A 27,615-nucleotide genomic window follows, 5' to 3' on the forward strand; every position below is an offset into this window, starting at 1 on the left:
GCACGACTCGCTCAGTCACTTGTCCAGTGAACAGCTTTCACCACACGTCTAACAGCAGCTCAGTTTCCGCCTCTCCCGAGCCCAAAACGTTCTAGTCTAAGCAAGCCGTGAAACAACTATCAGACATTCATTGAATCATGTATTTACCACCACATCACATGTCAGTGTGGCGACTGGCACACAGTAATCCAATCCGCGTACCCTCCGACAGTTCAAAAACGCTCACGCGAACCCGCGAGTCACTGGCAGAAAGGGCAGCAGGCAGTTCGATGTCAGTCAGCAGTTCCGGTAGACAACTTTGTATCAGCTGCATGACGTGCCTCTCTGAGAGGGACCTGGCAACAGAGAAAAATGACGACGACAATGATGTTGATATAGGTTGATTGAATGATACCCAGACTACAGTACAGTGGTCACTGGTCATCAGCGCTCCACAGTTTGCCAATAGAACCATGACAACAATAACACAGCACCAACTAACACAGGACGGCTCATAGACTGCTACCGGAACCTAGAGACGTCTGTTATAGCGACTCGCGATTCATAAACCTATAACTTACCGAGATTGCGCGTTGTCCAGTCCAGGTTAGCCGATCGCCGATAGTTTTGGTTTCGAGCAGTTCTGGACCCATCTGGGGCGGAAGTTCCCTCCTAGGTCAGCTGGGCACCTCCTTCCGTTTCCATCATCCGGCAAACCTGTGTAGGTTCCATTCCAGTAAGTCTCCGATATACAAAATCAACGCAAGAGAAAAAGAAAAACAAATGCTATAGCCATTAGAAATAACAGTTGGCAGCACTTGACCGCGAAATAAGAAAGCTGTAATCGCCACGCCATATGTGGAAGGCTTTTGCTGGGACACATACATACATACACACATACATACATACATACATACACACATACATACATACACACATACATACATGCATACATACATGATACGTAGTCTTATAAGTCCTAACTCACCTTCTTTCGAAGATCAGCTCCCTAGGCTGTTCTAGGATCTCGAGACGCAAACCGGAGTCCATCCCCCTTCTGATCTGGTACTCTGATCTCTTCGCACTGCAGTCCAAACGCCTGACATCCCCGTGCCGCTGTAGGCGGGTCGTTCTCAGGGCTAACGATCGGCTAGTGTCTCCTCCCAGTTCTATCTCCGCTGTTGGTCTATGCCGGGTCGGTAGGCCAGTCCCCGCAGCCCCTCAGCCGCCCGGCGCCCGGTACAGCCGCTCCACCCTAGCCAGCTCGTGTCTCAGCTGTACCGGGTCGCCCCAGTCGGCCAGCTGTGCCCTCACGGCCGCCAGCAGGTCAGCGTCAGCGCGGCCCTCGCTCAGGGCGGTGGCTATCGCCAGCTGAGGACACACAGGAGCGGCCGGGGTTACAGGACGTCACGAGCGTTAGAGACACAAAGAGACACATCTGCATCACACGACACTCGAAAGTGCCAGCCACCGAACCTGGTTGGCGGTATTACAACAACTCACAAATTGATCCATTAACATAGCAGCTAGCAAACGAAAATTCTGAGAATCTCAAGTGCTGTCGCCATGTTATTAGCCATCACTACGTGCCAGAGATCATGCACGCCCGCATGCACCACACAGCCGGTGCCGACGAACAAAAAAGAGGGTCAGTGTATGCATTGATCAGTACAACTTCTAACATTCTGTCCCGGAGTCCCGACTCCACTCACCATCAGTCGCTGCCGGCTGGCCATGAGCGGGTTGGCGGCAGCGGCCAATCCGGGCGGTATCAGAGCCACCCGTCGGCCGGCAGCGGCCGCCTGGCTGCGCAGCTGCTCGGGCCGCGGCGCGCAGCAGCTGTTGAGCAGCAGCAGCTGCGCCGGGCCGCGGCAGCCGACCAGCTGCAGCCAGAGGCCGGCGCGGGCGGCGTCCAGCCGTCCGTCCTCCTGCTGGGCCGTCAGCAGCCCGCTGCTGTCCGAGTAAACCTGACGGCCGCCGCCCTGAACAATACACGATACAAACCACAGTCACTACACCTGGGTCATGGGTGTAATTATACAAAAAACTTCAGTCTGAGCACACCCGCCGGGCACCGCCCAACTTAATACGTACCACAGACCGCTATAAGTGCACTCGGGTGTGATACAAACTGCTTCTAACAGAGTTAACTCACACACTTTAGTGTTTTATGCAACGGCTCACGGCTATCAAAGCAAGAACATCTACATGTAATAGAGACGCCCAAATGCAATGTATCCTGTCTTGCAACAGATTTGCAACACACAGCCATATGTCTGCAGGCCTCCCATCCCCACTAACCTTCATAATGAGCATCGGTGGCTGTACGGATCCTTCCAGCGTGCAGCTGATGAGCAGTGTGGCCAAATGTTCCGAGTCCTCAGACCTCCAAACGGCGCACGGCGCTGAAAATGAAAATAAAGGGGATACGTGGCGTTGATGTCAGAAATAAGAGCCACTTTCGCGGATGCTCTACGGATGTTTAATACATACACTTTGCATAAAATGGCAATGAAGTGCCAGGACCAGAAATAAGTTTGTAGATAAGCACAGGTATACCACATATGCTACGATACACACCAATAACACAAAGAATAGAAGATTGAGTGAATTTACTACAATAAAAAACAATCGCCCATAAAACATCGCCTTACCTGGCCTGGTTGAGATGGGTACGTCCGCCATGACGACAACTGCGTGCGGCGGCGGCGGCTGCAGCCTGCCGGCCCAGTGCTCTGCCTCCGCCAGCAGCGGCTCGGGCAGCTGCATCTGCCAGGTGGCCAGCGGGCGGCCGAGCGGCCGGTGGCGCGCCAGCAGCCGCGCCGCCCAGAACTGGCCGCCCGGCTGCTGGCCGTACGCGGCCAGCGCCGGCCGGCTGGTGGCGCGGCCCTGCTCAAACTCGGTCAGCAGCCAGCGGACGGCTGTGTGCTCGCGGCGCCGGTCCGTCACGTCCGGCACCTGACGCTGCCAGTGGCGGCTGTGCGGCACGCTCAGCCCGGCGTCCACGTACATCCGTCGGGCCACCCGCCGCACCTCCTGGTAGGTGGGCGGCGCGGCGGTGTCCCGTCGGCGGCGCTGCAGCCAGTCGGCGAACTCGGCGTCCACCTCCGTGGGGCGCCGCTTCTTGCCGCCGCCCTTGGCGCGCACACACACGGCTGCCGAGGCGGCCATTTCGGCCAGCTGCCGCCGAGCCGCGCGCCACTTGTAGACGACGGCCAGCGGCACGCAGAACGCGGCAGCCACCTCCTCCGCCGTCATGAACTCGACGAACCGCAGCAGCAGCAGTTTGAACTGGGGCGGGTAACCTATCCGCACCGGTTTTCCCCCGGAGTCATTCTCAGTGACTCTCTTCCCCTGCACAGCGGCCAGTCTGTCGAGCCATAGCGCCAGGTAGGAGCCGTCCTCAGACAGCCGGCGGCGGCCGTCGGGGCCAAGAAGAGCGGCCAGCTCGGCGCTCAGGCCGGCCCGGGTCACCGGCTGCTGGGCGGCGGCGCGCTGCCTCAGCCAGGCGAGCACAGCGGTCGCCGGGTCGCGCTCCGGCAGTCGCGGCGGAGAGAGGTCATCGGCCGCGGGCCGAGAGATGACTATGTTGGTGGAGAGGCACGCTGAGGTCTTTGTCACAGAAGGAGCCGCTGATCGTGCGGGCTGTAACTGTGCTGGCGCTGTCGTGTCTGGGCACTGTGATACTACAGCAGCGGTTATGGACTCTGCAGCTTCAGCTGGCCAGTCGTATGACATGGCGGACGAGACCGCAATTTCGAATGGAGTACTCTGGGGGTGTACGCGAGCACATGTGGTATCCCGCACCAGTGGAGGGTCCGCGACTGTCACCGCTTTAGCGGTCTCAGTCGTTGGAGCGTACGACGTTTCGACCGGGAAATCATCCAAGACGTTTGATGCAACCGAGGCCAGAGCGGCGAGTGCCGATAGGTTATCAGTTGCCAGGGTGGACGTCGCTGATTCGTTGGCCGTGCGAGCTGGCTGATCGGTCGCGGGAAGTTGTAACACCTCAGTCTCAGCTTCTTTGTCTGACTTCTCCGACTGGACCGAGCTCAGAGACGGCTCAGACTCTATCGCAGGGACATCACTCTCGGAGGAGAGCAGCGCAGAGCCAGCCACGGCCCACAACAGCTGAGTGAGCTCCGAGTCGGATTCTGAGACCGCTGGATCGGAGCCGACGGGACGGGCGGGCGTCTCGGCCGCTGCCAAAGTCTTCTTATCAACGGGCGTCGGCTCAGCGTCACTTATACCACTATCCTGCCACTCCATACGAGTGGCCTCATTCAGCTCTTCTTCACTCGGTTGGACCACATCAAGGACCAGGTATTTCTCGCCCTCTTCATCCAACACCTCCAGTCCCGACTCCCAGAGAGCCTCGTCAAGAAACACAGCGTCGGCTCCGTCCAGCAGGTCCGCTGTTCCTTCCCCAGCCTCGTCCCCTGCACCGACCTCCTCTTCCCGCTGCCACCCGGAGGTCAGACCCATCACCAGGTTAGGGTCCACCCAGTGGCCGGCCGGCTCGTCCAGCATCGGCTCCCAGTCCGGCGGACAAGACTCCGTCACCAGACTCGGCTCCGGGACCAGCTCCGGCGGCGGCTCCGTGCTCTGGCTCGGAGCTGCAGGAGCCGGCAGCGGCTGCGGAGCGACCGGTGCCGCCGCCGGGCCCTGTCGCTGCGAGTAGCCGTGGTCCTGGGGCAGGCCGAGCTGGTCCGAGATACTGCGGATCAGGTCCTCCTCAGTGAGCGCCGCCGGCGGGCTGTAGGCGTACCGGTGGTCGGTGGCCGAGCACGCGTCGCCGCCCGGGGAGGCCGGCCGCGAGGCGTACTGGTGGTCGGCGCTCGGGCGCACCTCGCCGGCCACCAGCGGCTCCAGCGGGTAGTCGTAGTTGTGCTCCTGGTAGGGGGTCGGCTCCCCGGACGGCGGCACGCTGCCCGGCGGCGCCACCTCCTGCTCCGTCTCCTCGCTGACGGTCAGCTCACACTCGACCTCGGAGAGTCGCGCCGCGGCCGGCGGCGTCCAGACGGCGCGACCCTCTGACGGCGCGGGATACTGGAGACGGGAGTGGCTGAACTCCCGGGATACGGAGCTGGCAGGGATATCCACTGGTGCCTGACACACCTGGTGACCCAGGAGTGGGGAGGGACCATCGGGGCGCTCTGCCCAGCTGGAAGATGTCAGCACTGGTAGGGGAGAGGACGATGGCCGGAGTTGACCGGAGGCACCGAAACAGTCCTTGACATCTGCTTGGTGGGTTTCTGGAGTACACTGGACCACATGAGGCTGAACAGAATCTGTGGCATCATGTTGTGCACTTATCTCTGCCTCACTAATGGCAGACATGGGTGGGCTGTCTTCTTCTGTGGGCTCATTTTCCAGCATCTGAAAATGTCCGGCCTCCAAATTTTCCAGTGACATGGGCTCCTGAACATTTTCCTGAAAGATTATCCTGTCCCAGCTCTCCACTGAGACCATGCTAGGGGCCAGCAACGCCAAACCATCCACAGCCTCTGTAAGAGTACTGGAATCATGGATGACATCTAGTGTCTGCACACACTGCTCAATGAACTCTGAGGAAAGACCAACAGGCCACAGCTCATCAGCTGTAGCATCAGTTACCAGGAGCTGAGTGTATTCAGTACATGGCTGGTTCAAAAGCAGCTCAGTGCATTCTGCATCCAACTGATTTTGAGGTGGTGCTTGTGTATACTGCATGTCTGAGCTTGCCACATCTTCAAAAGCAGCATGATTAGATTCTTCCATAAGCATCTGGGGAGAAATTGTACTGCATGCTTCATCTGGATGTTGTGGAGAAACTATATCATATTTTGTGTCACTCCTTCCTGCATCCATTTTTCATCCTGGAAGAATTAAGATAATTTGGTGAGTGTCACATGTGGAATCTGGCCATTCATGGAAGCAGCGAGGATCAATGTTAAGACATGTTCAAACTGAGAAAAGAACTATTTCAACAATTTTCAGAAAAAAATACAGCATAAAAAAGAAAATAAATTGATACCTACCTAACTTACAACTAGATTGAGACAAAAAATCAGCAGTAGGAAAAAATATCAGCTTTGGGAGCTGCAAGATATTGTCATGGGATGCAGCTCAAATTGAAGAAGCATCTGCATCCAGCATCTCTGGACATGCAAGTTATGGGTGGGGGTGGGGGACCAAGGACAAAACTAAGTGTTAGTATTTAAGCAGGCATCACACCTACTGAAACAACACCTTAATCAGGCTTAACTACAATAATATGAACATTCACAAAGCATTTCTCCATTGATGCCAGATTGAGATCAAATGAACCAATCAAATTGTCTGTCATGTCATTCATTGTCTGATTCAATGTCTGATTCAATAGCCTCCAGCTCAGCTAGTGGAAACTAAGAAGTTCCACTCAGCTTGAGCTAGTGGAAAGAAAGCTCCAGTTGAGGTGAGCTTTCTTTCCACTAAGCCAGCCATTTGATGACTTATAAGTCAATATAGACCCATCCGACCCATCAGACCCATCTAGTGCCCCAAGTGAACTGATTCATGATAACAAACTTCATGATCTTCTTGTTCTTGTTGGATTAGGGCGCGTAGCTGCCAGGGCTGCCAGGGCTCAAGCGTCCATCAAACTTCATGATCGCAAATGATCGCAAAATGATCGCAAAACGCTTCAATTTTCACTTATATTGATATGAACTCAAGCAGATTAAAATTGCAGGTGTACTGATAATTCCATTAGGATAAAAGTAATCGCATTGCTATCAAGCATAAAACCTGCTTACCCCTTCCCAATTTCGATTTTTATCCCCCAAATCCCACAAATCCGCGGCCGCCCCGACCACAATTCAAAATAAAAACAACAACGCGCAAATTCCAAACAAAATATATCTAACTGCTGTTCACTACTTATCTCACAGGAGAACGCTGCCAGGCTGCAGATGACTCTCGTCTTTTCATTGGTGAAATTTTCTTACAAGTGGCGTTTGACCAATAAGAGGCCGACGCTGACAAGCATCATACCAAATGTCGAACAGCAGATACATTTTACAGAAATGGCGCACAAGAAACATAAACGGAGGATGACACAACTGTGTAGGCTGCTAAATAGAAAATACCTTTTGTGATGTGGAAATATTTCAATTTACAATTCGTGCCCCTAGTTCAAGTTCAAGGGCATAGGCCAGTATTGTGCTTCAGGGAATTCTGAACTCTGCCGAAGCGTTAAATATTTGTTAAGGTTTGCTTTCACCAGGCATTCTTAGATTTCAGTTGGGCAAACTAGACTTTTGGAATCAAAATATGGAGGCATCAATAATTTGATTCTGGTGGGAGGAGCCATGACCAAATATGGGCATGGAATCAATTTTTTGATTCATTTGGGTACACTTTTGACTTCAAATGAATCGTTACGGTTGAAAAAAGGCCCATGACGGTGAGATTTTTTCTTTTAAAAGGTAGAAAAATGTGGTAGGTTTGCAAAAAGTGTTACCTCAAAGCTAAGAAATTGTCCCTTTGGCCTTGTGAATGGGAAAAAGACATAGCCACTGTCCATCACGTAAAAGCTGTTTTGAGGAAATCACACTGTATGTTATTTTTGTATCATGAATCACATACTAACCAATCAGTATTTGTGTAAAATGGCAAAATGAAATTTTTAAACCCCTAATTATCATTGTTGTAGTGCTTGTATATTATTTATATGGTTTTTACATGTTGCTTCAGTTTTTGTATTCTTCACATTTAAAAATTGTGAATTGTTATGAAATGTGGTGAAGGTAAAGTACAACAATGCTATAGGTATCAGTTGTGGTGCTGAGGATACCACTAAATGAGAATAATAGCAAGATAAATGCTGTATTCTTGCAAGTCATTGTTGCCTATCTGTTAACATTACCTGTGAATCAAAATAATGATTAGCCAGCTGATGGGGAATCAATATTATGATTATCTGTTTAAAGTGAATCAATTCCTTGATTGCCTTTCACTACCTATATAATTCAAATTGTTATGATAGGAGCAATATTATTTTGCTTAGGAGATAGTTCAAGCATTTCTGTTCAAGATCAGGCATGCTCTTTCTTGAAACACTCTCTTATTTTTATGTGATTGGTAAGTTAGAAATGGTCTGCATTTATGCCCAAAAGGAATCAATCTTTTGATGCCTCCATATTTTGATTCCAAAGGTCTAGTTTGCCCAACTGATTTCCCATTCAAACAATTCACCGAATTTTGCCAAGGCAACACACTGCGATCAGCAATGGTAAGCTTTAAAAAATTCGAATATAAATTCCACTGAAATACTATCCACAATGCATTGGTTTTACCTGATACGTGAAAGGTTGTCAATGGTATCATCTATCAATGCAGAACTTACGTGGTAGGTAGAACCCATGAATCTTGCATTGGCAGCACACCTGCGAGCTATCCTTTCCTTACCTTCTTTTATATAGTATACAGGATTTATTTAAATAGACCAATTGGCCTATAGGGCGAGGTCTAGTCAAGCACCTTGTTCAATGACCACATTCTGTTCATCTGCATAAGGTCTGGTGCAAGTTTGGTGTAAGCTATGTTTAGGTGTCAGGTGTGTCCATTGTGTCATAGCTGGACGCTGATTTTGAACCTGGAAAGCATGTTAGGGGCTATACTGGTGTTGGCAGTAGTCTGTTTCAGCCATTTAGCACCCTGACAGAGAAGGCATTGCTACTGTTTCTGACTGCTCTGGCATTTAGTTTCTCCATTGTTGAGTTGTCATGTCTGATAACAAGTGCTTTGTCCCTTTTCAGTCAGCCATCTTCAACTTCCAGTCTCTTCTGACAGTGGTGTTACTGATGATCTGCACCTGCACATTCATCCATGCCATTTTTCCAAGCATACTGGACCGAAACAAGACAGGGTAGGCATGAGTGTGAAATCTGGTGGCACTGCTTGGCATACCTACCCTACCAGCCCAATTACTAGCTACACACACTGATTTTCGTGGCATGGTTGCCCCCAATGCCCATCCATACCTATACTTGTCCATTTCACTATTCAAGAGGTACCCACTTAATGCTCACCTTTAATAGGGCTTACCATTAGCAATACTTACCCTATATGCTTACTCCCAAGAACATTTCCCGCTGAGAACAGTCTGGCGTGCAACCGATTCCCTCTGGCCCCTGCCGCGCTTCTGACCGCCTCTCTCCTCCCCGGCAGTGTGATGGGCACCTTCTGGAAGTTTGCGCGCATCGGAGAGCGTCTCAGCCCGTACGTCTGCGTGGCCTGCTGCATGATGGCCTTCTCAGTGCTGTTCCTGTCGTGACCTCGGTGCGCCGGTGGCTTATTTATACACACTTAAACCCTGGTGGCGAGGCCAGGCCTCGCGGCGCGGTATCAGAAAAGAACTGAAGTGTCAGCCGACCGCGGTCGGTCGGCGGCCGGGACCAACTGTGATGTGACCGACGCCCGAGAGCCGTCAGACGGCAACGCTACTGTGCTGACTGGACGGGTCAGCGAGACCCAACGCGGACGACAATGTGGGGGTTATATTCATCGGTTAAAATACTACAAAACAATGAACACAAATGAATACAAATGATGGTATGACTGCGTGACTGACTGCCACTCGCCCGCGTTCACACACACGCCGACGCGGCCAGGCGGCGCCCGCAGCTCCCTGCGGCTCGGGCTGCGGCTACAGGAAAGCAATACGTATCACGGAGCGGTCGGGCGGGGCCGCGGCGCCCGACGCACGGGGAGACGGAACACGACGCCAACTGAGCGGACACCGGCGAGCGCCGCGCCGGAACCTGAGAGCACCATTATGACGCCAGCGCGCAAGCATCGACACCGAAAGGTGCGCAAAGACAGCGGGAAAAGACTGAGGCAACAGATCTGTTCGGCACAACACAGCGGAACCGCGACGTCAAAAGCGCCGCCAACGATTGGAAACACCTAATTCATGCGCTTGAAGCGTTTCAAACTAAGGTTTCACCCGATTATGACAGATCGTTACACCGACACTGGGCCATGCGCACACGTAAATCGAGGCGATTCCAACCTGTCGCGGCGCGGTGCGTCCACCTCAGACTGCCACATTCGCCGACCGCGCAGCCACTCGGCGCCGACTCGCACCAACCAACACATTTGGCACAGCAAACAAACGCTCTCGCTCGCTCGCGCCAGTAGAAAACAGCCAGTCCGGGCCGGCGAGCGGCCCCGATAATATCGCGTTGGGCGCGCACGTGCGCGTGGGTGCGCGCCCGGTCTGTCAGCCAGCCACTCGGTCTCTCAGTCGCTCTGTGCGTGAAGTGTCTGAGGCGGGAGGGCCGGTCAGACGAGCGGCGTGGAGGGCGCCGGCGGCCGCGAGCCCATCGTGCTGCCGGTGGTCGCGCCGCTCGCCGCCTGCCGGATCATCTCCTGGTACGTCTTCTTATGCTTGTCCAGGATCTGAGTGACCGTCACCAGCTTCCGCAGGCTCGGCTGTGGGGCGGACGGAGGAGGTGACGTTACAAAAGGTGCGCGGTACAGGAGAATGGAGTGGGGGATTACAGTTTACCGGCTACATCGAATTGAACCGGCGCTACAGGCTTCCTTTCAGATAGCCAGCATGATGAGCGATGCCTTATGTCTGCGTGGTATGATTCATTCAGAAAGCTGCTACAATGAGAACATGTAATGCTAAGCCTAATTTCATTCCGTCACCGTAATTCCTTCCTTCATTCGTTCGCTCGTAATTACTTCATACAGTATTAAGCACAATACTAACTATGAACTCTAGGTACGGGAAATCTCCTTCATTCATGAATCGATTCGTCGACCGATTGATCGTTGATTCATTCGTGCATCCATTTACCCATCCTCCCACCCTGTTTCCATCACCTGTGTCCTGCACTGGTCCTGGATGTGTTTGAGATGCTGTGAGCAGATCTGGTGGATGATGCCCAGCTCCCTGGCCGGGTCTCCTTTGAGCGGCAGGTCCTCCGGCTCGGGCCGAACCTGCACGTTCTGTGGAGTCAGGGTGGCAAAGTCAGTTGAGACGAGGTGGTGGAGGTAAAACTCGCTCACCACCTACATTGTTTTCGCCCAGAGAGTAACCATGACACCTTTAGTACCAGCCGTGTCGGCGCCGTCAGTACCAGGCATCAGCGTCCCCCCCCTTACTCACCGAGAGGTGGTCCAGGAAGCCGACCATACGCTCGCGGTTTTTGATGATGAACGGGTTGACCACCTCCATGTAGGGCTCTTTGCCGCCAAACTCGACCAAGTTGGCCAGGTTCTGCAGACACTTGGCGACCATGACCAGCGAGCGGGCGCCCTGCAGTGGCGGCGGCTCTGAAAGATACAGACACAACGGTCACGTCGGTGGGGACTGAGCGGGAAGCCGGCAGTCGGAGAGGACAGTAATTGTATGCATTACAGCAGGACAATAAACATACAGCTTATCTATACAGCAGTGCTGCCGATCCGCTCACTCCAATAATTTGCGTCCTTTGCTCGATTTACCACTGCCGCCATAACCTCACAACCCGAACAACAGCGGTGGCGACTCACCACTCTCTCACAACACTCACCAGTGAGCAATCCGAACTGCCGCGGGTTCAGGATGGCCGGACAGATGAGCCGCAGGAACACGAACCCGGAGACGACTCGCGTGCGCACCAGCTTCTCGTTGGGCCACTTGGCGGCCACGCTGCGCTGCAGGCAGCCGCAGATGTAGCGCAGAGTCCTGTAGGATGGGGAGGGTGGAATGTGGATAGTCGTCAGACTCGGGACACCGGTACAGACCACCGCCTTGGCAGGCGCGTGCACTTTATGAACAGTAGACGCACAGAGACGCACCGAGAGAAAACTCGTTGACCAGCACCATGGGTAATCACAATGCAGCACGGAGATTGAACGATACAAAATTTTCCGAAAGACTGCAATCTTCGGTCGGTCCTGGTCCCGAATTCAATCCTTATGAAAAACACCGTTCCTTTTCGTCACTGGCCATGCCACTGTCCTGGAACCCATCAGCTGTCACCATCTCTGTTGTCGTACAATACTTGCCTACCCTGTCACCTTCCGCGGCCGCCGGTGACCATGACCCACCTGGGACAGTCCTCTGCGGACAGGAAGATGGAGTCGGTGATCCTGTCCAGAACCTCCAGCAGGTACTCGGCGTTACTACACGCGTCGTCCTGGTGGTCCATCTTGGACGGGTTCAGCTGGGAGAACAAAGCGAGATGGTGCGTCACATACGGGGTGAATGAGCAACTGGTACGGCTATTTATTAATGTGCAACGGCGAACTGCAGCCGACGTGACTACAACTGGCAGCAGCGGCGGCTTTTAAAGTGTAACCCACTGCCCACAACGCGCTGGAACATCACGCTCACGGGCCACACAATAAGCTTGAAATCTTATCACTAACCGCAATCCTATCCCAAGCATCAAATCAACCAGCTACGCCAGTATCCTCCGACCTCCTCCTCAACACTGCTCTCACCCCATCCCATGGCCTCGCTATTCGTCTCTCACCTCACACGTCTGTTTGGACTCGACGATCTTGTTGACCATGTCGGAGATGGCCACGTGGAGGAAGCCGGTGCAGACCGACTTCATGTAGAGGTCGAGCAGCGCCGTGGTGAGCGTGGCGCCGCGGAACAGCGTCGACTTGTCCTCCTCCGTCTCGATCTCCAGGTCGTTGAGCGTCTGTAGCAGTTCGGCCTCCTTCTTTTCGAACCTGAACAGACGGCGAGGCCAGAGGTCAGGGGTCAGTCAGAGGGACAATATGGCCGGTCAGACGGCTGGTCAAACATTTTGGAGCCGAGAATGGATCACTCGTGCATTTACAATGCTGACGCCAAATAAAACACTAAACTTGCGACGATAATCTTCAAAATGCACTAACCGACTCGAGCCTTCATAACACTCCTGCCAGCACCCCTTACCTCCCGTTCTAGCAGCCTGTCAAGCCACGCCGTAGGCGGCCTGCTGGAACTGACCTGAAGACCTTGAGTACTGAGCACTGAGCAGTGAGCAGGGCGGTTGAGGCAGTAGGAACTGACCTGAACACCTTGAGCAGGGCGGCCGCCAGCGGCAGCCGGTCGACGTGCCGCAGTCCGGCCAGGGCGCGCACCACCTCCAGTTGACCGTCGAGCAGCAGCTCCTTGAGTGACGAGTACTCGTCGCAGGGCATGGCCAGGTCGTGACTGTAGCGCAGCCGCAGCCGCAGCGAGCCCCACTCGCCGATCGGCGTAATGCCCGACAGCTGGTACCAGTTCTCCGTCTGGGCAAACGACAGCGGAGGAGAGTGAACAACTAGACCAATCGTGAGCGAATAACACCCCAAGCGGCAGTCTCTAGTGGATCAAAGTCTGAGAATATAATTATACAGCCATTGATAATAAGAGGCATAGCGATCCATAAAAGCCATAAGCCTCTCAAATGTGGGCGGTTAATTTTATCAGTCTACTCCTCAGCTATATTCTACGAGGCTAGGCACAATGCTAAAGGTATCGTTGCGCGCCCCAACCCATGAATCTTCAATTCTAGCCACGGCTACTTTGCAGCGCTACCACCCCGGTCTCACCTCCTCGCCGCTGGTGAGGTCCTTCAGTTCGACGGTGACCTCGGCCACCTCGCTGTCCTTGGAGCGCTTGCCCTTGTTGTAGATCATGGCGCTGAACGTCAGCACGTCCGGTGGAAGGTCGCTGCGGAACACATCGGACATATACATGATTAGACAATAGATGCGTAGACACGAAGCCTATGAACGGGACATGATGAGTATGACCTACTATCCAACAGGGTAAGCATAAAACAAACGAGACGAGGTTTTCTCAGCTCGTCGTGATGAAAGTGTTCCTGCATTCCAGCACAAACACGTTATGGTCTCGTTAGTTGAGTTCCGTCGTACTACGAAAAAAAAGAAGAAAATATAGCACAACGCATTGTTTCTTTTCGAAGTTAGATACAATGTCACCTAACCGGCCTCATCCTCCCACACCAGCCGCTGACGCCGCCTACCACGTCCACCACCCACCCTACGGGTTTTGGGCGTCCGGACCGCAGGGGCCTACTCACTCTAGAACAAAGTCCTCTCCCCAGACAGGGTCGGGTCCAGTTTTGACCTTGGTGCGCGCCACCTTGACCTGATTGACGGCGATCACACAGAAGGGACTGGGCACCAGCTTCAGCGGCAGCCGGTACGCCTCGAGAACGGTGATCTGCAGACAGCGCAGCTCGCGCAGGTTGGCCACCTTGGGCAGCCGCGCGTTCTGCGGCACGCACAGCGGCTTCAGCGCCGACACCCAGTCCTGCCGGAGGGGGGAAGGGGAGGGTCAGTCCTGCCGAATGCCAGCGTCAGTGTCGTACAGCTTCGATGCATTAATGGTATTAGCGTAATTAACAACGCCGATATCCTTAAATTCTGTCGGAGAACTCTAGAAACCGGGTGAGCGAACAACCGATGGAACATTCGGCGTTTAATACGCCTTCCATTGCGCCCGAGTCCCAGCTCCGACACCCGTAACTGTCTCGGCCTATCTAGAGATTGCAATCTCGGGATCGGGATCCCGGCAGGATTTTAATCCCGATCCCGATCCCGAAATTCCGCCAATACCGGGATCTAGAAAAAAAACGTTTTTCACCACAAAAAGAATGCAGCCGCTGCACGAGTCTTGTTTACACTGTTCATGGTGCTGCGTGACATAAAGCAGAGAAACTATTTAGCTGGCGCCCCGTCTTGGCCGTCCACGGTCGACCGTGTTGGTAGCTCCCGGGTATCACCCACAGCGGATAAGCCGCTTAAATGCGTACGAAAAAGGGTCCCCGAACGCCAAAAACAAAACAAAAATGCAACATAAGTGCTGCAACATCTTTATCAGGATCACGGATCTTTCCGCGATTCTGACTTATTCGTCCGTGGCCGGAACAAAAGAGGCCATCAAGACAGTCTTTGAGCTCGTGTCGCAGAAAGATGTCACATGTCACGCATGCCGCAAGTGACGGCAGAGCTCACTGATTCAAACGTTGAAGACGGTAGAGTGGAGCTCTCCCAGTCAGTGACTCTGCCCTCAAAGCGACTTTGGAGCAAAGTCTGAGAGACATTAGTGATGAAAGCGGAACCGGAAGGAGGTGAAGTGACCAAGCGACGTCTTGAAAACATTGTGAAATAGGGAGCTGCCAAATTTGGCGTACACTGGTCGCGAGTTTTAAAATAGACAGACTTACCAACAATGGCTTAAAACTGCCGCGCCAACTACGAGTAGCGTAGACGAAGAGTGAGTGAGGCGTGGATGTGCTGGAACCCGTCTTAATGACAAGATAGTAAACGCACTGGTCGACGCACAGTTTTATAAAGGCTAATTAGGAATAAATACTAATCAAATAGAAACGTTTCCTTCGCAAATTTAATCGTTTTTAATGCAAATGACATGGTCTAAGGATGGCTTTTGGTTGCCTCTTTGTTTGTGGTAAGCTAAAAGACGCAAAATATGTCAGTAGAAAATCATTCTTACAACCTTTAGCGACAAGACTGGGATCCCGGGATCCCGAAATAAAACTTTTTTCGGGATCCCGGGATTGGCAAAACGTTCCGGGACTGTAATCTCTAGGCCTATCCCCCCCAAAACTCCCCCCTCCCTCACTCGGGTGTGTTCCCACCAGCATCGAGTCCTGGCAGCCAGCGCACAGGTAGGTGACGGTGGCCAGGCATCCGTAATTGTCTCTCCCTATCCCTCCCCACATTCCCCCTCCCCTCAGGTGTGTTCCCACCTGCATCGAGTCCTGGCAGCCGGCGCACAGGTAGGTGACGGTGGCCAGGCACGGCAGCGCCTTCTCGACGATTTGGAAGCAGAAGGACCGGTCGAACAGCGAGTCGTCCACCGGATACACATAGGCACAGCTGAGGTCCATCAGACCCTTGGGCTTCATACGCTGCCAGGCCACACACACGGGGTCAGACCGCCGCCGGCCAACAAACAGTGAAATTTATTTAAAAAAAAACATGTTGATGTAGATCTTATTCGTTTGGTGCAGACACCTAGTAAGATCAGCCACGTTTACAGCCTGATCTTATGGACTGACTTGATCTCAGACAATTTACTGAGTGGTCCTTTACTGCGATAATTTTTCTTAAAACTACTAAAGAGACATTGGTCGCTGTTTTACGGCAATGAGTAACATCGGTGACTTACCTTGGGGTTATCATAAAACAGAAGATGAGTATCGGTGCCCTCCACTTGCAACACAAAGTACATGGTCTTCCACTTCTTATTCTTCTCATTTTTCTTGCTAAGATATCCCTGCATTTTAATACCTGAAGAAAACAAGTACATCAGTAAGGTCACGATCAAACACAGACTCATAAAAATAAACATTTCCATGGTAACCAAATAAATAATGAAATCGTATCATCCCACTCGTGCAAAAGTGGCTGCCGACCTGTGAGCTGACATCCATGAGACGTTCACATCTTCATTCTGTATCTGTCCTTTACCTCCCAAGCAAACACCACGTCCATCTATAAATTACATTTTATGCATTCTTACGCAACTCTGGGCTATAACACCCGTGCTGACCTTTGCTCTTTTTGAGTCCCTGCATCTCCCTGCACTCGCGCAGTGTGGCGTAGATCTCGTCGGCGTGGTGGACGACCCGCGATTGGACGGGGCCGTCCAGCTCCGAGCTGACCTTCTGCGGGTCACATGAGGTCACAGCGGTGTCATACAGGGTTACGACGTCGCACATAGCATCACGAGCCAGTGCACAGGGCTGACATTGCTGGCGATATGGGTGCTTGAGTTACAATCGCAGGGGTTTGGCCGGCTTAGCGGAGCCAATGATGAAGCGCCTTGATAATGACGGGTTAAAGGGCTCGAAACAAAACCGATTATAGGATAAAAGCCAGCTTATTACGGATAGGCAACGGGAAATGCAATAATCGCTTCTAACTAGACGTATCATAACCCGGTGCCTCCCAGCCCTGAGCGATCCCTACCGCTGCGCAAAGCCGCCCTGCTGTGCAGCTGACCGGGGGCAGAGCCACACCAACCGGACGGCCGCCTGCTGACCCCACAATGCCTACTGACCTACGGCGGCCGCTTACTGACCTTGACCGGCTGCGAGAGCGTGTGTCCCTCGACGATCTGCTCGACCTTGTAGCGGTTGATGACCGCCTCCAGACACTCGAACGTCCGGCCGCCCATCACGTACCTGGCGACATAGTGAGGGAGGGTCAGAGTGAATGCAGCCACAGGAAAGGACGTGATGTCAGATTATACTTAAATCATATAAGGTAAAGGAAGAAGCTCAGACGGCGACTTACTGGGCGTGGTAAAATAGTCCATTTAACGCAGCGAAATGCCACGTTTTTTTTTTTGCCGGTAGCACAAGGCTATTGCCGGGAAAATGCTGCCATTTTCTTGGATAAAACGTTAAAACCCGTGCAGTGTTGCATCAGCCATGCCTATGCGTAGGCCACACAGCAGCGCCATGCCGCCATCGACAACGGAATGCTGTCCGTGTGCGGTGTCGGCGCTAATCCGGGCACTCACCGGACGCCGCGTTTCTCTATCCGGAAGCGCTGGATCTGGTTGTTGATGTGGAAGAACAGAGAGTAGTCGCCGGGAGAGTTGTCGCTGGGACGGACCAGGTAGCTGCCCGGACCAGCTGAAAAACGATAGAGTACACACGTCAACGAGGTGGTTGAAGTAGCTGCAACTATACGTTAAATGTTCTAGGTAAGACGCATAAACAATCAGCTGTGCAGCTTACAGTCCGTGTCAAATATTTTTTTACGAAAAAAAAAAAAACACCAGTCATGCAGTCTATATATCCTTACGCAGCGATATGCTTAAAGTGAGCTGATAAGCAAACGGCAGACATCAATTGACCTATGCGCGGTCCATCACTTGACAACATCTGACAATCCGCACGATAACACAAACAGACCACTGTCTGTTTCACAATCATAACACAGACCTCCGAGACAAAAACACGGCACCGAGACAATATACAGCTGTCCTGCTGAGGGGACGAGATTCAAGACCCAACAGAGAGATGCGAATATACTGAACTTTGCCTGCAACCAAATGCGTTCACACAAACTTTTATACATGTGCTGTGATGTGTTTTATACTTTTTTTGACGACATGAACTGAATCGCTCAAACTACCCGATTTATTGTCGCACTTCGTCGAAAGTGCGACAATATCGGCAATATTCCATCGACACTATTCATGAACCATCGACAATATTCATTGATAACTTGTGTCTGTGTGTCCCAAAAACTGTTGGCAACACACATAAAGTCGCTTCAGTCAAAACGTTCCTTTTCACAAAGCGCTTGTACTGACACGTGCCAGAGTCACACAACGAGCCACAGTCCATGGTTTCACGGGCCGGGTGGGCCACCGAGCCCCAGCTCACCTTTGACTAGAAGATCGACGGCCTCGTTTTTAGATACGGTGCCGTGGAACCAGGGGTAGACCGAGTTGGGGTCGACCGTCTCGTCCAGGGTCTCGGTCAGCTCCTGGAAGATGAGGCCCTGCTCGCCGGAGCGGTGTGCCGTCACCCACAGCCAGCCGTCGCCGCAGTCGTTGTGCACGAAGAAGATGTCGCCCTTCTGGAAACTGCGCCGAGAAGGAACGAGGAGAGAAACAAAAGTCAGATGAGGATATGTGAACGAAAATACTTATTGCCTGGTGACATTCACTTGAAGCTGATTGTAAACTCGATGTTTTTTATGTCACTAACAAAAGACCAGAAGCATCGAGTGCAAACGGTGCAATTACGCACCTTGTTGTGAACAGGGCAGGTAAATCAGCTTTCACACATTCCGATCACAGATATCCATATAAAAATAATAAAACTCTGTGAAGGCATGCCAATGTCCGAATACAGCTAGGAATCCTAATTCCTAACAGCATTTATACCTCACCATTGTCATGCGTTGTACACACGTCAACGATCATACTAACGGCGACCGATGGAAAAATCCACCGGTCGACAATCACAACTCGAAACAATGCCGCGCCAGCGGCTGATCCCCGCCCCCTGCGGCACTTAGAGGCGATAAACATCAGGTAAGAACGTCCCAGTATCGCGGTAATCCACCCTCAGCACGGATTACTCAGTCAGCAGCACACCTGGTAGACGGTAAACAAACCTCTTCAACACAGGTCTGCACCAGTACCACTCGGGGTCTCAGTGCTCTGTATGATAACTAAGTCCCAGACCAGCTGCCACGGCGAACAACAACAAGCCATCAACCCAGCCCCTCTGACCAGCTGACCGACTCATGAGGTCTTTTCCCGTTTACCTAACCTCTACTTTACGCACCATTGCAATTCAGCTCATCAAGCGCCAGCCGCCCCCTTAATTCCACCCACCACCGCCCCCTTATCTCTCAAGCTCTTTACCGCAACACCCCTCGGAGTCGGCACCCACCTGAGCTCCTCAGTGTCGGGCATCTTGGTATAGGGCAGCACTGCGACGGCCTTCCTGCGGTCATTGACGGGCTCCGGCGGCGGCACCGGGTGCTCCAGCCGCTCCCGTTTCAGCAGGTCCGAGTACTGCGTGTAGTAGCCGATCAGGTCCGAGAGCGAGGCGAACTGGCGGCCGCCGATGTAAAAGTCGCCGTACACGGCCGTGATCCTGACGCGAGACGGAAAACGTCAACACGTGTGTATGGTCGGGGAAGGCGGGTGATGGGACGCAAATTACATACCATGGGTGTAAAGGACGGTCTAAGATGGTTGCAGCGATAATGAACATCGGGCCACGTTGTGTTGCCCTGTGCCTTGTTGTTAAACACAACCAGCATATAGTAAGAGATATGGTTATATGCTTAACTTTAGTAGTTAAATGCGTGTGTATTAAGAAGTCACGTCTACGAATGAGGATAAATAACCAACAGCCACCTAGCCACATGATTCACGCTATCGTTTATCCGCGGCTGTTGCAGAATTATGCGACATCCGATATCGTCATCTCGGTGCCCCCCACTGCACAAGGTCACTGCGGACCGTTCGGGATACCACGCCATCAGATAACCCCACCCCCGCTAAGAGACAGAGACCGGCGGCGTCTCGGGCCTACTCACCAGCTGCAGCCCCCCCCCCCACTCTCCCCCCGCCAGTCACCCTGCGGGTGTGAGTCAGCGGCAAAAACGGCCGGTTACACCGCCGAACCGGGCCGGCCGACGGCGATAAAACGGCGCCCGCCTCCCGCCGAGTGCCGCCGGCTGGAAGGCCGCGGGCGGTGTCGGACGGCCGTGGTGGGGAGCGCCGAACACTCAGACAGGGCGATTTTGGGGGACATACGAGTAAACATCGACCTGTGAGCCCGAGTCTTTCCGAGTTCTGACCGTGATAAACATCAGAAATAAACTGCCGTAGACTAAAATAAAAACTCATCAAAACAGCACAGGCGCACATTCCTAACGACACAAATACACGTTTCATAAGCGAATAAGTGACCGACTAGCAAACTGGTAAGCGGGCGACAGAACGTGTTAGCCGACGGGCCGTACCGGAAGTGATTGACGCCGGTGCGGCCGAGGAAGGAGAGCACGTAGGAGCCGGGCTTGCGGTCCGACTCGCGGATCAGGTAGGCGCCCGTCTTGCCGAAGTTGCGCAGCCTCTCCTCGGAGCCCTGCCGATCGAGACGGCCGTGGTACCATCTGCCGGGGGAGAGACGAGACGGGCGTCAATCACAGGCGCACAGGGTGTCTGTCTGTAACGGGCGCATGAGGTGTCGGACGGCACTAGACCGGAGCACGAACAGCACGCCGCAGAACAGCACGAGTTATTGGAGGTCAATACGAAGTGGAATAAGTATGGTAAACCGGAAGGGAGGGGAAAAGCACAATACAGGTGTTGCTTGAAGGAAAAGATGACCTGGATGTTAATGAGACCACTCAGTAAGCCTATATGCATACAGAGAACAGCAGGGAATATATTTAGAATAGAGCATTGCCGATAGGAATGCGCAGAGCTCAGCGGTGGTAACACGGTGCCGGAGCGTTACGACACGTGCCGATACCTACATGAGCTACATGAAGGGCAGAAGGACCCATGCAGCGACACAGGGCCGCCAAACTACCATTGGGGACACGAACAACGGGACAATGAAGCACCAGCTGTGCAACATTCCAGTCTGTCACCGGAAATCACATGGACAGATAAATTTATTCCATGGCCGGACAACCGAATCTATGCCGTGACCCGACGTGTGCAGTTACTGTGTGCGATATAATATGCTGATAAATCTGGCGCAATAACTGTTATCTTACCATGACGCTAAACGGACCCTGTTTGAAAACTGTATTCAAGTGTTAATATCCCATAAGTGAAGAGTGAGGACGCGTTTTGAAGTGCCAACAACCGTAAACAAGCAAGAAAACGCATGGAAATTCGTCAATCAAGGCAACTGATTCCCTGTCCTAGCGCAGAGTGCCATGCACGCGACACGCCGGCACTTTAGGCCGGTCCGTGTTTTCCTCGTGCCGACGACTCTTCCCGTTGCCGCCGGTCAGGGGATGACTCATGTGGCCGCCGGCAGGGAAGGATTGGGCAGGGTCCGGAAAGTCGGTCAGGCACCACTGGAAAGGAGCGGATGGACGCACAACAGATAGTGAGGCACAACGTAGGCGGAAGATAACGTCATAGTTCATACTCTACAGTTCTCAGGACGGCAGCCAACGCATTTGTTACCATTATACTAAAAAATAGGTGCTATGTGATACAAACGTTAACCAAAGGAATCTTCCCGAATGCTAGTATTACGCTAACTTTGGCTTCACGACCTTTAAGAAAGTTCAGTTCAGAATCATGGCTGATTCTACACAAAAGGTTTTGTAAATAATGTGCGGTGAAGTGAGTCTAGGAAAAGAAAAGGTATCTAAATATATGTATGATGCAGTCAAATGTTCTCAACGTCGAAACTTTCGTTACGAGCTTGAACACGAGTTACAGACTAAAAAGCTAAACAAATTAATCGTAATACTTTCCTGTGCACTTTTGTTCCAATACATTGAATCGGAAAATTGATAACGCCCCAGCCCACGTAATGCACGCTGGTCGTAAAGGCCCTGGCCTACACTGTCCCAAATGTGAAATTATGTGTTCTACCTAAGTCAAAATTTGTTGACATCAACCAGCTAAGTCTGCTTCCACCAAAGCTTGTGTAATGTGTTCATGCAATCATCCATTTCGATTAAATCTCCAGAACGCGTAAAATGATGCCGCCAAAATTCGGACAGCTTACATTCTTTACACAAATAACCTGAATATCTCGATGCCCTACCAGGACAGGTCAGTCAGGTCATGCCCTGCCTAAATCGGCAGCTTTTGTGATCTGGGCGAGCTTCCTTGCCTTCTAGCATAAGTATGCTTTTGCATTTCAAGTGAGATTATTAGTGTTTATCGATATCCAGGTCCGTGAACAGCGCCCACGAGCAAGGCTGCGGAGTCGATGTTTTTGTAATTCCTACTCCAGCTTCTATGGTCAACTCCGACTTTGAGTCCAGATCCGACTCCGGACATTTCTCTAAGTCGATATCATTATAGTAAAGCTCATGTCCAAGATCCATATTTTTATCTTTCTATCTAGCATCTTTTATCTAGCCTTTTTATTTGAGCTCTCACTCGAAGCTTGCTAATGAAACAAACGTGAAATGCGCGGATGGACGTCTACGCAACTACCGCAAATTTGTGAGAGTGCTCAGTGCTGCGCTGTTCATTGCGATTAAATGTGCGAATGTGACAGAAATTCCAGCGTTTTCACTGTGGCTGGCATAATATATGTGATTGGGCGGAGGAACCTCTGTCTGACGGTGGACCTCGGTTCGGTCGGGCCCCTCCCGACCGCTCGACCCTTACCCTTTATCGAGATAGAGCCTTGCAGAAAAATAGAGCATTGCTGCTCCGTGACGAGAGGAAGCAAATGCTAACCGATCTTGAGATCTTACGATTGAGCATTGTAGATGGCTGATCTCCCAGGTCAGGTCAATGACCTATTTCATATGTCAGGAAAATCAGGACCTGCTCAATCTTCTTGGGGGTGGAGCAGATGAGTCTTTTCTTCTATGGAGTATTTTGGGGTCTTGATTCTGATTTTCACACTAGTTTTGTTTGATAACGCATATGTGCATTTGGGATGGGCTGGGTGCTAGTGACTGGTCACTTCAGGTAAACCAGCATTTGTCCCACTAGTTATTCTCAGCAATATTTCTTATTTACCACCAATGATGCATTTACCAGTCAACCAAGGTCATCAAGTAACAGCCTAGTCTGAGTTCGTCAGGCACATTGGAACCCTACCCCCACTATAAGTGTGATGGTTAGGTACCTACCTAATCTATGAAAGACACTGCTGACTTTAATCGCTGACTGACTTTGCTCAACATCACTTTCAACATCACTGGCTGTCACTAGCTGAGACTTTCTATGCCGTCTAGTCTTGTATGATGTTCAATATCATGCTTGTGCGGGGCATGTAAGCTTGAACTTGAAACGTCAGTCGGGGAAACTATGGTAAAATCTGCTATTTTTAGCAGTCTGCTATTTTTAGCAGAAATCTGCTAAAAATGGGTACGCATGTGACGTCATCGTACCCAAATATAGCAGATTTGGGTACGGCCCCATACAAAAGCAGATCTGCACCCTAATTGAAGCAAATGCGCATCAAATGCCTGGCAGATTCATGATGAGAATAGTGCTGAGAATGTCCTCTGATATTTTTGTTCAGATCCGACTATTTTCAAATAATGAATTTGAAAATAGTCGGATCTGAACAAAAATAGCAGAGATCACTCTCAGCACTATTCTCATTATGAATCTGCCAGGCATTTGATGCGCATTTGCTTCAATTAGGGTGCAGATCTGCTTTTGTATGGGGCCGTACCCAAATCTGCTATATTTGGGTACGATGACGTCACATGCGTACCCATTTTTAGCAGATTTCTGCTAAAAATAGCAGACTGCTAAAAATAGCAGATTTTACCATAGCTTCCCCGACTGACGTTGCATGCCATCTGAGGCGTGCACTCAGTAGTCAGTCTCAGTCCCCCAGCAAACTTGGCGCACCTGGTGCGTGCACATGACATGCTTTGCAGTATGGGGTGAGGTTTATGAATTTGCAAACACAAATGCAAATAAACTGATCCAAACGATCACAAGGCAAGATCTAAATCGTAGATGCAAAGCATCTTTGCTTATTGCTCAGGCCAATATTGAAATAACATAAGAATAAATATGAAAAATGAAGTACTTACTCTTTTTCTGGTGGAGGCTCGTATGTAGGATCTTCATCGACATCTACATTATTCTGATCTTGAAATGGATCAAATTCGTCCACGACAGGCTCGGTGGGATCAATATCCACGCTTGTTACATGATGACCGGCCGACCGATGTCTTCCTGTTCCAGGTCTGGCGGAAGCCATGAGCTGTACTTGTATAATGTATCTATGGCTTCAGCTGAATTAAAATACAAAGACACAACTACGTTCCAGCCCCGCCCCGGCTTTCAAAACTCTTCGGCGAGCAACAAGAGACACTCCGCCCAGCTGAGGGAAATGTTTATAAAGAAACTGTCGACAATTCTAACGCACATATGTCGATAATTTCTCTAAAGGAATTACTTTACTCATTTTTAACGTTATAATTAACTTAAGACATCTTAAATGTATTAGGCAATGAATTAAAAAATGGTCAAGGAATAAGTAAGAGGAAATGAGAATAAATTGATCTTTCAAGAAAAATTTTAACAGTTGATATCAAGTAAGATACAAGTAAGTTATACTTTCAAAGTAAAGTGGAAGGTCGTTAAAGAAAAACTGCTTCCATATATCGTAGTAGGACTACCAAATCAAAATAGCAAAGCTTTGAGACGTTTTGCAGGGCATATTGCGAATGAGTTTGTGAGTTCATTGTGTTTATTGGATAAACAGCTACAAATATTGAAAAAACGTCCGGGGTCGTACGTCCCTGATCTGTCCATTTGGTCTTCGCCACCCTCTTGTTATCTGCTAGTCAATTTTGCCGCAATTAATACATAACATTGTGCATGTCCATAAAAAAGCAGCAATTCTCCAGCTGTCTATTTAAAAAAAAATCAGTATAAAATCGAAAATGATCTAGATTTAGCACAGCAAATCAGAGGCCAGTTTTACCAACAGAAAAATAGCCGCCTGCCGGAACCTTTTGCCTAAAAGACTGCTTCGCATACAGCACGTGAACAGTAAAGCCCTATCCGCTCCCGACTGGAAAAAATGCACGCTTTCGTCGAGAACTCGAGCGTAGTTGGGCGTTTGCGCCGAAAATTTTCGGCGTACTTCGGCGTAAATCGACGGCTTGCGCCGAAAGTTTCGGCGTACTTCGGCGTAAATCGCGAAAAAACCGTCAGGGGGTGGCACCAACCCCCCCTCGGCCGGCGAGGATTAAATGTCTTCGGGAGTTAAACATCTTAAATATCACTTATCTTGTCTCGTGTTCGTCTCAGGGTATTTAAGTCATGTTCAGTGAACCTGATTGTGACTCTCCCACGGCGGGAACAGTTCACCGGTCGAGAGTGAGGTTATGGATTGTCGGATTCCCTAGTTCAGATAACGTATGCTATCGTGTGCGTATTGACCGTTGTGATTCCTGTACTTCCGGCGTGTGGTTTGCGAGCGGACGCTGGCAATCGGTCCCGCGTGGCCTGGTATCTGCCCGATCCCATCGGCCGTGCTTGCACCACGCCTGTTGAAGGCCCCGTCAGGCGTCAGTCACCGGTTGGGCACTACTGCTGATCAGAGCCGGGCAACAAAATAAAGGTTACATTATGGAACATGCCAGTGAGTTTGTGAGTCAGGAGATTATGTGATAGCGAACGCTGGTGCTCGGTCCCGCATGGCCTGCTGATGTCTATTGTCCGCCCGATCCCGTCGACCGTGCCAACAACCGTCTGTAGACAGTAGTCACTGGAAGACAGCCACACACACACGCCAGCCCCCCCTCGACGAAAAGTGCGTGGCTACAGCCTACAGTCATCAGTAAGCCTTGAAAATTTTCGGCGCATGAAGCATGGCTTGGTAAAATAATTTCGGCGCATAAACCCTTGCGCCGAAATTTCGGCGCATCACCTCCGCCGAGAACTTCAGCGTAGTGGAGGCATTTTTCCAGTCGGGTATCCGCTTAGGTACTGGCATGTGCCCATCGCGTTTATGCTCAGCATGTGAAGCAGTCTTGAGGCAAAAAATTCTGGCAGGTGGCTATTTTTCTGTTGGTAAAACTGGCATCAGATCAAGATTTCCTGTCCTGTTTCCAAGCACTTGCTTCAAAATGACCTAAACACAAATAACCTCCACATCATGACCTAATATCCCAATAGTGTGGTTACCTGCTTAAAAAAAGCAAGTTCTGATTTCCTTACTTTCCATAGATATTTATCTCAATCTTCAAGCACTTGCAAATCAGGGAAATTGTTTTATACCTGCCTAATGTTTGTTTGATTTGTGTTGCATTGAAAACTTCACAGAAAGGAATACCTAGCATTACATCCAGGGAAGGGAGGAAGATGGGATGATTGTCTTGATCTCACTTCTACTTTTTCAGATATGTACCAGCATGGAGCCTGCCCAAAGTTGTACTGTATGTAGCAGTGAAAGGCCAAAGTACAGATGTCCAATCTGCAGACTGATGTAGTAAGTAGCTCAATGATTTAGTGTAATATTAATAGCACTACTTGTTCTCTCCATGTTCAATGATGGTAGGCATTTCAAGAAAAGTGAGAACTTGCAAGTTAAACATTATTCCTTCTTCAACCAGCAATTCAATAATCTTCAATTGTCAACCACAAATTATGTCCTGCATGTCTATGTTGAATAGCTCACAAACTGTACACTAATGTTTTTTTTACTTATCACCAAACTGCACTGAACCAGTGTACTTTTCAATTTCAGCTGCTGCTCCAGCTGCTGTCAGGCCCACAAGTTGGCGTGTGTGGCTCCAGAGGCTGCCAAGAGCGGCCAGCCAGCCGAGAAGAGGGAGCAGCGTGTGCTCTGGGATGAGTCCTCGGACCAGGTGGTCTCTGCACAGGCTCTCAGCTGGCTCAGTGAGTCTGCCACGCCGGCTGGTGCCGTAACCCGGCGTAGCTGTAAAATTGAGCCACGTCAGTGCTGTGTTAGTTGTCTCCAATCTCACCATCGTTTCACATCAGCAGTACGACTTTCGATCGCCCCACTTCAAGCCCCGATTTTCACCTGACGCCCGTCCCCTCCCCCGCAGGCGAGTCGCGGCGGCTGCGGCAGCTACTGAACAACCCTCACCTGCGGGAGCTGGTCCAACAGGCGGATACCACGCCGCACCCCGACGACGACCTGCGCCGGCTCATGGTCGAGCCGCTGTTTGTCGAGTTCGCCGACGAGTGTCTGCGTGTTGTAGAGGGTCGGCCCGAACCCATGGAGGAGAGCGACTGACAGAACGGTGTGAGTGGAGATGGAAGGGACGGGTACGATCTGACGGCGCGAAGACGAGCATCAGGTACGATGACGGGTTATGATATGGTTGTGGGGACTTCCAGTCTTAAGATGTGTCAAAACCGTCGAATACATTGAACTCTTTGTCGAAATGTGTTGATAGATGAGTGGTGATGTAGCACGGGGTAGATGTAGCACGGGGTAGTTGACG

General features: G+C 51.3%; 3 protein-coding genes across 6 annotated transcripts; 1 reads left to right on the forward strand and 2 right to left on the reverse strand.

Annotated features, from left to right (window-relative positions):
• Positions 1–122: 122 nt before the first annotated feature.
• On the reverse strand, positions 123–5,946 carry LOC122381443. The gene is made up of 6 exons (XM_043365600.1): positions 2,634–5,946; positions 2,281–2,384; positions 1,692–1,961; positions 968–1,350; positions 561–696; positions 123–335 (listed from the first exon to the last, which is right to left on the reverse strand). The coding sequence occupies exons 1-4, from the start codon at positions 5,827–5,829 to the stop codon at positions 1,201–1,203; spliced, it is 3,720 nt and encodes a 1,239-aa protein (XP_043221535.1). The 5' UTR covers positions 5,830–5,946; the 3' UTR covers positions 123–335; positions 561–696; positions 968–1,200.
• Positions 5,947–9,485: 3,539 nt separating this feature from the next.
• Positions 9,486–25,209, reverse strand: LOC122381445 (ras GTPase-activating protein 1-like). 2 transcript variants are annotated; one of them, XM_043365605.1, is made up of 18 exons: positions 24,220–25,209; positions 20,476–20,625; positions 19,392–19,598; positions 18,372–18,574; positions 17,498–17,612; positions 17,054–17,156; positions 16,523–16,637; positions 16,139–16,260; positions 15,717–15,878; positions 14,025–14,257; positions 13,531–13,651; positions 13,007–13,227; positions 12,477–12,681; positions 12,049–12,164; positions 11,529–11,683; positions 11,123–11,289; positions 10,837–10,962; positions 9,486–10,437 (listed from the first exon to the last, which is right to left on the reverse strand). In XM_043365605.1, exons 1-18 carry the CDS (start codon positions 24,387–24,389, stop codon positions 10,288–10,290), a joined length of 2,841 nt encoding a protein of 946 aa, XP_043221540.1. In that variant the 5' UTR covers positions 24,390–25,209; the 3' UTR covers positions 9,486–10,287. The 2 variants fall into 2 exon arrangements, with proteins under 2 accessions (XP_043221540.1, XP_043221541.1); XM_043365606.1 differs by having other exon boundaries at positions 12,477–12,688; positions 13,014–13,227; positions 24,220–24,493.
• LOC122381446 (zinc finger HIT domain-containing protein 3-like) lies at positions 24,804–27,552 on the forward strand. Of its 3 annotated transcripts, none has more exons than XM_043365608.1 (4): positions 24,804–24,866; positions 26,542–26,630; positions 26,889–27,040; positions 27,214–27,552. In XM_043365608.1, the coding sequence occupies exons 2-4, from the start codon at positions 26,554–26,556 to the stop codon at positions 27,402–27,404; spliced, it is 420 nt and encodes a 139-aa protein (XP_043221543.1). In that variant the 5' UTR covers positions 24,804–24,866; positions 26,542–26,553; the 3' UTR covers positions 27,405–27,552. The 3 variants fall into 3 exon arrangements, with proteins under 3 accessions (XP_043221543.1, XP_043221544.1, XP_043221542.1); XM_043365609.1 differs by lacking the exon at positions 24,804–24,866 and adding an exon at positions 25,018–25,107; XM_043365607.1 differs by lacking the exon at positions 24,804–24,866 and adding an exon at positions 26,321–26,339.
• The last annotated feature ends 63 nt before the right edge of the window (positions 27,553–27,615 follow it).

The sequence above is a fragment of the Amphibalanus amphitrite genome, unplaced genomic scaffold (genome assembly GCF_019059575.1).
Source record: "Amphibalanus amphitrite isolate SeventyFive unplaced genomic scaffold, NRLGWU_Aamphi_draft 000120F_arrow, whole genome shotgun sequence".
NCBI classification, from domain to species: Eukaryota; Metazoa; Arthropoda; class Thecostraca; order Balanomorpha; family Balanidae; genus Amphibalanus; species Amphibalanus amphitrite.